The following is a 12,450-nucleotide window of genomic DNA, read 5'->3' as shown; positions in this document are numbered from 1 at the left end:
ATTAATCCTTCAGTATACATAGATATTGCTAAATATGTAGGATTTCATCCCCTTAGATAATTGAACACATTATTTCTCCCACTCACATTCTCGGATCATGTTGAGACCTTAAACAATTATGAATCAACTAAAAAATTAACCAATTAGTCAATTAATTGCTTTGTTTGATTTGAATAAAGGAAATAACTTCTAAATTATCAAGAGATATAGTTGTTAGTATGTTCTTTCCCTTAGATAAGCTTTTTTTTGAAAAGGATTTTTTATATTTTGCTAGTTTCAATTCTTATCTTATCTTATATAATACAGATGTTACTTCAAAAAAGAAGATGATTACATCTTACGTGTCAAGCATTTAGTCATGCATATTAACCAATGACTTAAATTCTGTCAAGTCACTGGTTTTCCTGGCTAGCTCAGGCAACCCATTCCATGCTCTAATAGCACTAGGGAAGAAGGAGTGTTTGTACAAATTTGTCCTAGCATATGGGACGAGGAATGTGCCTTTATCTTTGTGTCTTTCAGAGTATTTTATTAAATTTTGTTTTTGTATTTGAAGATTATGGTTCAGTGTTTTATGTATGATTGCTACTTTACTTTTGAGCCTTCTGTCCTGAAGGCTTTCTAAATTTAGTGATTTTACTAAAGGTGTTACTCTAGTTAAATGTGAATATTCGTTTGTTATGAATCTCACTGCTCTATTTTGTGTCTGTTCCAGTTTTTTAATGTTTTCTTGAGTTGAGGGGTCCCAAACGGAGGATGCATATTCTATTATTGGCCTAACCAAGGTTAAATAACATTTTAGTTTTATGTTCTTATTTGATTTATAGAAATTTCTTTTAATAAACCCTAATGCTTTGTTTTATTTTTTGATAGTTTCATCAATATGTGGATTCCATGACAGTTTTTCTTTTATTATCTAGGTATTTTGCATTTTTAGTCTGTGTTACTGGTTTGCCATGAATAAGATAAGTGGAATTAATTTGTTTTAGTTTTTATGTTACTCTTAACAACTGATATTTTTCTGGGTGGAAAGACATGCTCCAATTTGATTCCCATTTCTGTAATTCATCAAATTCTCTTTGTAAAATATCTGTGTCTTGTGTTGTTTTTATTGTTCTATATTTTGCAATCGTCTGCAAATAATCTGACTTTTGTTCCTGAAGTAATGCAATTTGGTAAATCATTTATATAAATTAAAAATAGTAGTGGACCTAAGACTGTTCTTTGAGGTACACCTGAGTTTACTGTTATCGGTGTTGATTTAGAGCCATTTATTATTACAGTTTGTTCTCTCCCTATCAGAAAATCTTTAATCCACTGATGCAATGGACCATTAATGCTGAAATATTTTAATTTAAGCAAACTATGGTGGTGAACTTTGTCAAAAGCCTTGGATAAAATCTAGGAAGATAGCATCTATTTGTTCACTATTATCTAAACCTTTTGAAAAGTCATCAATTAGTCCTATTAGTTGTGTTTCACATGATCTATATTTCCTAAAGGGTTAGGTTTTAATTTTTATATACTTTTTGTAAACTCTTTCTGCATTAGTTTCTTTAAATTTTCTATATAGGTTTTCCTTCTGTTTACAAAGCTTCTTTAGTCTATATTTATTTTGTTTGAAGTGTATTTAGTGGTTATATGATTTTCTATAATGCTTTTAAGATGGTTTTTAATGAAATTCCAGAGGTCATTGACTGGTTGGTTAATGTCTTTTTCTAATAAGAATGTTTGTTGAAAGTTTAATGCAGCTTGGTGTAGTTGTGTTAGGTTAAATTTATTCCAGAGTAAGATTTTTCTTTTTTGTATTGGCTACTGCTTTTATCTGACTATGTATTTTTATGATCTCATGGTCTGATAGACCAGGGATAATGTCATAATCAACTACTAATCCAGGTCTGTTGGTTAAGAAGAGATCTAATGTGTTGTTTAATCTAGTTGGCTTTTTAATGATTTGATCTAAACTTAGGTTGTGTAAAGTTTCTATGAAAAGCTCATTTATGTTCTTAAGGTTTTGGTGTTTATCTATGGTTAGTGTTTTCCAAAAAGTAATTAAAAATAGTTAGTTAATCAATCTGCTATTCAGCTTAAACTCACAACCATTAGTTAGTTTAAAAACTTTACACTTCCTTCTTCATAGGAAACAGGTTCTCAATGAGAACTTCTCTTTTTATTTTGTAAATGACCTTTTTTAACACTTTATGAGAAATCATTTTTAGATACTCTTGTAGCCTACCTAGTTCAATCAAAACTAACAAAAAATAATGTAAGTCGCATAAGTTTTAAAGTTGTACAATATATATATTTTTTAAAAATTAGTTTTATTCATTTTTTCTTTTAAATACCTTATTGGTTTTAAATTCATGAGTAAATTTGGTTAGTTTGCTCTTAAGTTCACTTGGTCTGAAGCTACTCTCCTCTGTTTGTTGTATCTGTTTAAATTCTTCCACTTGGTCTTTCAAGCCAGCATTTAGTGCCTAGAAGATGAACAAAAAATGTTTTCACTAATTTTTTTTTTTCTGTTTGGTTGTTTTTCTTAAGTGCTTGGAAGTTAAGTATTGAAATACTTTCAAATCTAGCTAATCTGACCTGAAAATGGATAAGCAACTTATTTGGACTGAATTCTAAAGTAAGAAAACTATTTTGAATGAATTATATTGAAAATCAGATTTCTATATTACCTTTATGGTGCTTCGATTAAGTACAAGGATTACCTTTGGTCTTATATATGCAAACCCTTTTCTTTTTTAAAGTAATTATCTTATTTTATAGATAACAGACATTACTTCAATAAAAGAAGATAATTACATCCTATGCATTTCATAGTTCAGTCTAGTCATACATGTTAGTCAAGGCTAATTCAGGCAACCCATTCCATTCTATTCTTCTTCTTCTTCTTCTAGCCAGCTTTATTGCTGCTGAGCTGTGAGCTCTTTTGCAGACTGTGCCAAGGAAAAAAAGTGTGCTGTTTTCTTCAGTTGTTCAGCACTGCAGTACAGGGTGTTGGTTATGTTGGGCTGTAGTGGAAGTAGGGTCTGCTTAAGGTGGATTAGGGAGGGGCATTCAAAGAGGATATGGTTTACAGTTTCAAAGGGGTGGGCGCAATGTCTGCAAAGGGGTAGTTGTGTGGAGTTTATTTTGTTCAGGTGGTAATTTAATAGTGGTGTGTGTCCTGTTCTTAGTTGGAAGATTGTAGATTGTTCTTTGCGGGGGAGGAAGTTAATACTGTCCAGTTTGTTAGGCGTAGTCATTTCTCTGTACATGGCTCTGCCTGTGTTTCCTGATGCCCATTGGTTGAGCCACTCCTCTTTGTGATTGTTGACTAACATTGACCTTAGGGTGAGGTAGTTAACAGGCCTATCTGGTTGTTCCATAGATGAACCTGCCTTTGATAGCTTATCTGCCTTTTCATTTCCCATGATGCCAATGTGTCCAGGGATCCACTGTAGTTTAATATTGATATTTAATTTTGATATCATCTGGTGGATTATCACAATGAGTGTTGTCAACTCTCTTGGGCTGTTTAAGGTGCTGCTGTTAAGTGGTGCAGAGTAGATTGGGAGTCTGTAAAGACAACAATATCTGATGGTGGTTGCACTCCTTCATATAATTTGTTTTCCACTGTCTGGAGTGCTATGGTAATTGCCTCAATTTCGGCTTGGTAGTTTGAGCAGTAATCACCACAGGGTGCGCTTATCTCAAAGTGTTTATTTTTAGGGAAGACCAGGAAGGCACCAAGACCAGCATTGATGGTAGCTTTGAAAGCCGATCCGTCTGTATAAATATGGATAGCTGATTTTTGATAGCTTTCGATTGTTTCAAGCGTGCCTACTTTGAGCTCCAGTGGATTTGATTCTTTTGTTAAGGTGTTATTTAGTAAATGTGTTTTGATGGTTGGTTGTTTGTAGTTTAATGTTTGAAAACCTGGTAATTTTTTCTCTGTTATTGGGTAGGTGGTGTTTTAGGGCTAGTTCGTCAGTAAGTTGGATCAGAGTCCTTTGCTTTTTTTGGTTGTTTTTCCTATTTCTCTGTGTTAGTAATTTATTTGGATGATCGTCCTCCAACCTTCTGTATCTCTCAATAGCTTCTAATGCTTCTCTGTTGCGCCTTAACTTAAGAGGTTCAATATTGGAGTCTATTTCACAGGCTGCTGTGGGAGTAGTTCTCATACCTCCACTAATTAACCGCAAGGCTTGGTTTTGGATTGTATCTAATGATGATTGATAGGTTTTGTTGGCAGCTACTTGTATGGAGAGACAGTTATCCATTACAAATCTGACATATCCAGTGTATAACTGTCTTAAGGTTTTCTTTTCAGCTCCCCATGATGTTCCTGCTAGGTGTTTTATTATGTTTAATCTTTGTGATGCCTTTTCTTTTAAATCTGCCATAAAGTGTTTTAGAGACAGTCTTTGGTCTAGTTTTACACCAAGATATGTTGGATTTTCTTCTTTATTTATTGGCTGAGAGTCTATTTTTAGGATGTAGTTTCTTTTTGCTGTTTTGTTGCTGTGGCTAAAGATTGAATAAACTGACTTTTCTTTGCTTATTTCCATTTTCCATAATTTTGAATATGTGGAGATAGTTGTGAGGGCTCTATTTAGTTTGGATCTAGTCAGCACTGGATATTTCTCTGTAGTCCAAATTAAAAGGTCGTCTGCATAAAGTGCCTTATTGACCGAAATGAGGTCCTCCCCCCCCCCCCCCCCTCTAGGTGCTTTTTGACAGAGGTCTGGATTGCACTACACCAGACAGAGGTCCTTGTCTCACTACATCCTAATACTAGACATAAACCCATCATGAAGTGTTTTTTTTTCTAAATCTGGTGAATGTGATATCGTGAAGGCACTGGCGGATCCAGGGGGGGGGGGGGGCGGCAGGGGCGATCGCCCCCCCCACTCGGCCGACCCCCCCCCCTCCCCCCCGCGGGCGGACGAATTTTAGTATAGAAGTCACACAATTTGTATACGAATTTATTACTTATGTTAATACTAGTTATTTATATTTCAAACTATTTTTAGATTATTTCGCTCCCCCCCTTCTAGCATGTTGGCCGATTAGGTGGGGTCGGGAGGGGGCGATAGCATCAATCCGCCCCCCCCCCCCCACCATAAACTTTTGAGTGGGGGAGGCGGTCCAATTTATTTGTAGAAATCACAGCTTGCCAAAAGAATCAATTATGATTAAAACTTGTTATTGATATTTTAACCGATCTTTATATTATGTCGTTCCCCTGTTGTCCGATTGGTGTGTGTGTGTGTGGGGGGGCGAAACCTCTACTGCCCTTCCCACCTAAACCCTTTGAGTGGGGGGGGGGGGGCGGTCCTACTTTTATGGAGAAATCATAGTTTGTGAGCAAGATTAGTTGCATTAATATATAAATTTGATATTAAGTCGCTCTCCTTCAGGTATCTTGGCCGATTCGGTGGGGTAAGGGGGGGGGCGATTGCATGTACTGCCCTCCCCGCTCTAGCCCTCTGAGTGGGGGGGGCGGTCATATTTTTATGGAGAAATCATAGTTTGTGAATAAAAATAGTTGAATTTCTACATAATTGATATGTGAAACCATTTGTATATTATGTCGCACCACACTCTAATCTCAAATTTTATGATTAGTAAATATAAAAGGAAAAAGGTGGGAGGGGCGATACATGCCATCTCCTTTCCCTCATCGGACGAAGCAATAATTTTTCTTTTTGTATTATAGTTAAGAAATTACAAAATGTAAAAAAAAAAAATCAGCCACTAATATAATTTATATATGCTATAAATTAAATTCTCGTATCGAGTGGCCCCACCCTTATTCTTTAATGCCAAATGCAATCATTAGCAGAAATTATAAAAAGGAGCGAGGATAAATCGTTTTCATTCTACCGCCCCTCCCATTTCCAGACAGAGTTTATGTGATTTCACATGAATTTATCATAATTATTTTAAGAAAGACTTTGCTTTGGAAAAGTTAGAATTCAAGCAAAAATTTTCAGTATAAGAGTCACGATTGAGATGAGTAGCCTTTTTTCAACCTTTACTCAATCTAATATTTTTCTAGTTAAATTTGGGACTATAACTCACAATTTATGCTTGAATTTTATTGAATATTGTTTATCGAATTTTTTTTTCGATCCTCAAAGCCTTAATCTAAATATGTGGGGTATCTGATCTTTTCAAGGAACAAATCGGATTAATTTGCAATGTATTAAGGGCGTATACATTCAAATTAGACCTTTTTTAATAGGATGAATAATGATGAGCTTTAGGTAAGGAGAATGCGTTTCTTCAGCGAAGAATGCATGAAAACGCTTTCTGCGTCGGGGCTACGCCCCGAAACTCACTGATGAATAGTGAGCTGTAGATGTCAGGAGCAGGCGTTTCTGCAGTGAAAAATGCAAGAAAACGCTTTTTGGCGTCGGAGCTTCGCCCCGAACTCCACTGATTAATAATGAGCTGTAGATGTCAGGAGAATGCGTTTCTTCAGTGAAGAATGCATGAAAACGCTTTATGCGTCGGGGCTACGCCCCGAAAATCACTGAGCTGTAGTTGTCAGGAGCAGGCGTTTCTGCAGTGAAAAATGCAAGAAAACGCTTTTGGCGTCGGGGCATCGCCCCGAACTCCACTGATTGATAAAGAGCTGTAGATGTCAGAAGCAGGCGTTTCTGCAGTGAAAAATGCAAGAAAACGCTTTTTGGCGTCGGGGCTTCGCCCCGAACTCCACTGATTAATAATGAGCTGTGGATGTCAGGAGAATGCGTTTCTTCAGTGAAGAATGCATGAAAACGCTTTATGCGTCGGGGCTACGCCCCGAAACTCACTGATGAATAGTGTGCTGTAGATGTCAGGAGCAGGCGTTTCTGCAGTGAAAAATGCAAGAAAACGCTTTTTGGCGTCGGGGCTTCGCCCCGAACTCCACTGATGGATAAAGAGCTGTAGATGTCAGGAGAATGCGTTTCTGCAGTGAAGAATGCATGAAAATACTGAGAAATATTGCTTATTTATTCTTATATATATATATATATATATATGTGTGTGTGTGTGTGCTGTACGCACGTTTATGTATAGGGTTAGCGTTTACTGGGCGTTAGGGTTAGGGTTTGGAAAAAAATCGCCCCCCCCCACTCCAAAGTTCTGGATCCGCTAGTGCGTGAAGGGGCCTGGATCCAGGATGTGACGATTCCACAGAGCATACTCAGGGCACAGTCCACTTTAAGCTTTCTACTGCAGAAAAGTTCCATTTGGAGAGCTCTATGGATGGCGGAGAATGGACCATTGGCCAACCCCACCTTGTCCCATGGATATTCCGGTTACAGTCTTCAGACCTAGATGTTTCCTTTTATGTCAGCATTGGAGAAAATTGCCAAGACCGAAAACTCCCTTAAAATGCGGGGACTATATATTTATATATTTTAAAAAGCCTGAGGAAACACCCAGCCTACACTAAATTCCATTCTATAATTGCACTAGAGAAGAAAGAGCCATTATCCGAATTTGTCCTACCATATGTAATAAGAAATGTGTCTCTATCTTTGTGTCTGAGTATTTAATTAGGTTTTATTTTTCTATCTGTAAAACATGGTTCAGTATTTTATGTATTATAGCTACTTTACTTTTTATTCTTCTGTCCTGAAGTGTCTCTAAGTTTAGTGATTTTATTAATGATGTTACTCTAATCAAATTTGAGTATTTTATTAGGTTTTGTTTTTTTAGCGGTCCCCGAAAGGGGAAAAGACACTATTAGTTTTGTGTGGCCTGACTGTCCGTCTGTCCATCCATTCGTCCGTCCCGTTTGGATCTCAGAAACTAAAAGAGAAAATGAAAATCGGACATCATGATATTTTAGAGCATTCAAAGTTCTGATGCAATGGCTACTTTTTTCTTTTCTGATAGCGAAAAATCTAATTTTTTAAATTACTTATGCAAGCAGTTTTTTCATTAAAATACACCTTTTTTACAACTATTAACTATTAATAGTAACAAACACTGGAGGCTTTTTAGTAAGGGAGATTGCAATTTACCATTTTGTAAACACATTTATGCAAATGGTTTTAGATTTTTGATAAAAAAATAATATTTTTTACAATTGTATTGCTAAGTTATGTAAGTTCTGTCATTCTAAATATTATAATTACAAAAGAAATGTTAATTTTTTTTTAAAGAGAAAAAATCTATTTACTATGCAAATAAGTTGAACATAATTTAAAACAACAAATAATAAGTAGTTTTTCATATTATCGTGTGAACTGCCAGCATGCGGGACGGAGCCAAGGAATTTTTACGGAAATGTTTTTGCTTGACTGACCCTTTACAAAACAGTTGGATCAATTAGATACTCATTATAAAACATCAGTTAGGCCAGGTTCACATCTAACTTCACATTCACCTATCCTGGTCTGCTGGAACTTTGGGGCACCACACAGGATCTGTCAACCTTTTTTCTCTATTCTTCACTGTCATTTGCCTTTGATAGAATTTCATTATGATATTCTTTCTGAAAATCTTGAAACCTGCCTTTTTTCATGCCTGGGTGGACCACTTCGGGGGCCGATTTTGAGTTTGTGTTTCCACACAAACTGTCTTTGTAACCTTGTTACTTGTAAATTATGGTCCAGTGTTTTATGTACTATAGCTACTGTACTTTACTTTTTATTCTTCTGTCCTCAACTGTCTCTAAGTTTAGTGATTTTATTAATGTTGTTACTGTAATGAAATTTGAATATTCATTTGTTATCTCACCGCTCTCTTTTGCGTTTGTTCTAGTTTCTTTATATTTTCTTGAGTTGATGGGTCCCAAAAAGTGGATGCATATTCTATTATTTGTCCTAGCATATTGAACAAGGAATGTGCCTTTATTTTTGTGTCTGAGTATTTTATTAGGAGATCAATATTGAGATGCCATGACATCTATTCATTTATTATTACTCCTAGATATTTTGATTTCTTAATCTATGTAACTGATTTACCATGAATAAGATTAGTGGTATTTATTTGTTTTATTGTATTGAACCACTAGATAAACCCGTAAAACCCACTTTGACATTAATTTTGCTGTTGAGTTTGCGCCTTTTATTATTAGAGCATGAATTCATTGATGTAATAAACCATTCATTCCAAAGTATTTACATTTTCTAAGCAAGCTATGGTGATGAACTTTTGCGAAATGCCTTAGAAAGTCTAAAAAAAAAACTGTGTCTATGTGCTCATTATTTAATCCCTTTGAAAAATCCTCTATTAGTCCTATTAGTTGAGTTTCACATGACCTATATTTCTTAAAGCCATGTTGGTATGCAGTGAGTATTCTAAAGTAGGTTTATCAAATCCTTTTTCAGAAATAAAAGTCGAAGCAGAAAAGTTGAAATATAAATGTAAAATTTATAATAAAATTTTGATTTATGTTTTAATAATTTAAAATCTAAATAAAATGGTATGCAGTGAATATTCTAAAGTAGGTTTATCAAATCCTTTTTCAGAAATAAAAGTCGAAGCAGAAAAGTTTAAATATAAATGTAAAATTTATGATAAAATTTGGATTTATGTTGTAATAATTTAAAATCTAAATAAAAATGAAACAATATAACTGGACTATGTTAATTATACAAAGCTATCAAAATTTTGCTGAGAAAAAGAATACGTGACCTATTAAATTTATAATTGAATATAAAACATAGAGTAATTGTTTACTAAACTTCTGTGTTATCCGTGCTTGTAATCGTAGTCTGTTTATCATGCCCAGTCTGTACTGTGCTATTGTGTGTGCATATCGTGTTTTATTGAAATAAAGTCTTGTTTCTAACGTTATGAGTTGATTTAGTATATTACACAATCGTTATATACGAGATCACATTAAATTCTGATATGAAACGTTTTTCAACTGCATTGGGTGGTTTGTTCATAAAGGTGACGGGAGTCACCAGTATCACAATTTTAAACCATTTAAATCAAACAGAAGAATATTCATATCTTTTCTCTAAACGAATAGTTTTTACTTCTAATTTAACTTCTTCTTCTTTTAACTTCTTTCTAATGTTCCTAATTTAATGTATTGAGAATGCCAAATAGTATTTAATTAACAAACATGTCATTTTAATTTGACACTCGTATCGCGGGCATGTCACGCAGAGAAAACTTGAACACGGTTTATCCAAGGGCTCGTCATTATCATCTACGTTGTTCTTAGTCTACATAAACGATCTTACAGAACGATTGATGTGACAATCTCTGCTCGCTGACGACCTACTAATCTGGCAGACTGGGAGATCCGCCGCAGCTCTCACGGCGGAAATTCAACGTGACCTTGTCACATTTTCATGCTACACCCGAATGAGGAAAATAAAATAAACTGTTCCAAGACGGTCCAGACCCTATTCACTTTGGGAAAAGACATCCACCAAGATCCCATAAATGTAAAAATCGATGGGACCACGCTCCAATCTGACCCACGACCCAGGTATTTGGGAGGTACCCTGAACTCTAGGCTGGTTATGTCTGATCATGTGCAAAAAGTACGACAAAAAGCCTCGGCAACGTCAAAAAGCGCCAAGGCAAGCTTGCGCGGACGCTCTACATCGGTGCGGTAAAGTCGCAGATCGAGCAAAGCCTCTTAGCACAAGTTTACGCCTCGCAAATGTCTCTAGCGGGCTCTGTGCAGAACCAAGCAATCTGTGGTACATTTCGGACAACTATTGCCGCTGGGGAAATCATGGCGGGTATCCCCCCACTGGCTTTGCGGAGGGAGCGAGCCGTTTTTTAGAGTACGAAAAATACAAATGGCTGGAGGACAGCTGCCCAATCAGAAGCCTAGTCGACGAATGGGTGGGTAGGGAGTCGGCTTAAAAGGACATCCTTTATGCAGACTGCATTGGGTCTCTTCCAAGAGCTAGCCCCCCCCCCCCAACACACACAGAGAAAGAGCTGCTCTCGCTCTTACGGGGTCTTTCCATCCGGCAAAAGTTCCCGAGCTGCCGGAGGTGCGGAAAACACTGATTGACCCAAATGTAAACAAGAAATGTGCACTTAACCTACTAAATAGCACTGCGAGAGAAACCATAGCCCAACACCCGAAAGATACCATCAAGGTTTATACGGACGGATCAACGAAAGAAGTCCAAGGCAGAACGATTTCAAGCTATGGAGCGGTAGTCAGTTTCCCGGTGCTACAGAAAGCGACGAACTGGTAGGTACATGTGCAGGAGAAAGCAACTATGTTGCAGAAATGGAAGGAATCAAAAGCACCCTAGAGCACATTGAGCTTATTGAGGAAGGAACTGTGGCATCGGCTAATGTAATCCTCCTAAATGACTCACTTTCCTGCCTGCAAGCTCTCGAGAGTTTAGAGACGTGGCCTACCCAGCTACTGTGGAATCAGAGGAAACGAGAGGGTTGACAGTTGGCGAAGCTAGGAACACTTTTAGCCCCACCAGAAGAGCCTCAAAAATACGTGAGTGCAAAAGCGATGATTTGTGAAGGGATCAAATCCAAGTGGCACGAAAGCTGGTATCACTGTAGCATGGGACGGGAAGTCTGGAGAGTTCTCAAACGCCCAAACAGAAAGGACGAATCGTGGCAGCTAGACAGAAAGGATCAGGCAATTTTGGCACGATTTCGCACTGGACACTGTCCGACAGGAGACTACTTCGCTAGGATCCGAGAAAATCACGACAGCCACGAAACCTGAAATTTATGGGTGGGGGTGGAGCTTGTCCATTCATTGTTTTCATGTATTAATCTGACGTCTATTAATTCGCGGTATTTATTAATTAAATGGTTAAAATTGTTATAAATGGAATTCTTTTTTTTTATTTCGAACATTCAATCTTTTTTTTTTAATGGAACAAAATGTTTAGTATAAAATGTCATTCTTCTGAAGCAGGTTTCCTTGATGCCTTTATACAAAGCCTTGATAATTATATGCCGGTGGTCGATTTAGATTCTCTTTTCGCCGTCTACGTCTGTCCTTGGCAGTGGATTTTCTTTTGGGTATCCAGCGGCCTTTATACAAACTCTCCAGCTATCTAATTCTGAAGCTGTCTGCAGTCAGATACCCTCCTCTTTGTCAGTTAAAGTAAGTTGGTGCCTAAGCTGGTCTAAATCCAAAAGATTTTTTAAATTAAAATAACCCCGCAGGATTTTGAGATTTGCCATCACAAAGGAGATACGCAACACCAATTACAATTTAAAAAAAAAACAGACTCAAAAATTCCTTATTTCCCCTGGAAATCAAACCCTTAAACACAATTCCACTATCAGATATAAGCATTTTAAATATTATGTTTGAGTGAAACTGGTGTTTTGTTTTGTGTAATGTACATATTGTAAGAAAAAGTTCCATATGGATAATAAAGATTTTTTTTAATTATTATTAGTATAAATAGTACAAGACCAACAGATTTTAATCAAAATTCGTAATTTTTAGTGAAGCAGATAATAAAAGGGCCCTTGATAAAAGACATTTTTTGTAAT

The 12,450-nt window shown here is 36.5% G+C and overlaps 1 protein-coding gene across 15 annotated transcripts in view; it reads right to left on the bottom strand.

Moving 5' to 3' along the window:
• LOC106073466 (centriolin-like) overlaps positions 1–12,450 on the bottom strand; it is a 276,342-nt gene that overhangs the window by 177,576 nt on the left and 86,316 nt on the right. For 14 of the 15 annotated variants that reach the window (XM_056040843.1, XM_056040842.1, XM_056040844.1 and 11 more), the window contains exon 17: positions 2,346–2,477. The exons of the other annotated variant lie outside the window; for it this stretch is intronic. In XM_056040843.1, the coding sequence (XP_055896818.1) occupies positions 2,346–2,477 (132 nt within the window). The remainder of the gene's footprint in view (positions 1–2,345; positions 2,478–12,450) is intronic. 15 annotated transcript variants of the gene reach the window in all.

The sequence above is a fragment of the Biomphalaria glabrata genome, chromosome 9, assembly GCF_947242115.1.
Source record: "Biomphalaria glabrata chromosome 9, xgBioGlab47.1, whole genome shotgun sequence".
NCBI classification, from domain to species: domain Eukaryota; kingdom Metazoa; phylum Mollusca; class Gastropoda; family Planorbidae; genus Biomphalaria; species Biomphalaria glabrata.
Note: the sequence above shows the minus strand (reverse complement) of the source record. Positions and strands in the feature narration are given on the sequence as shown.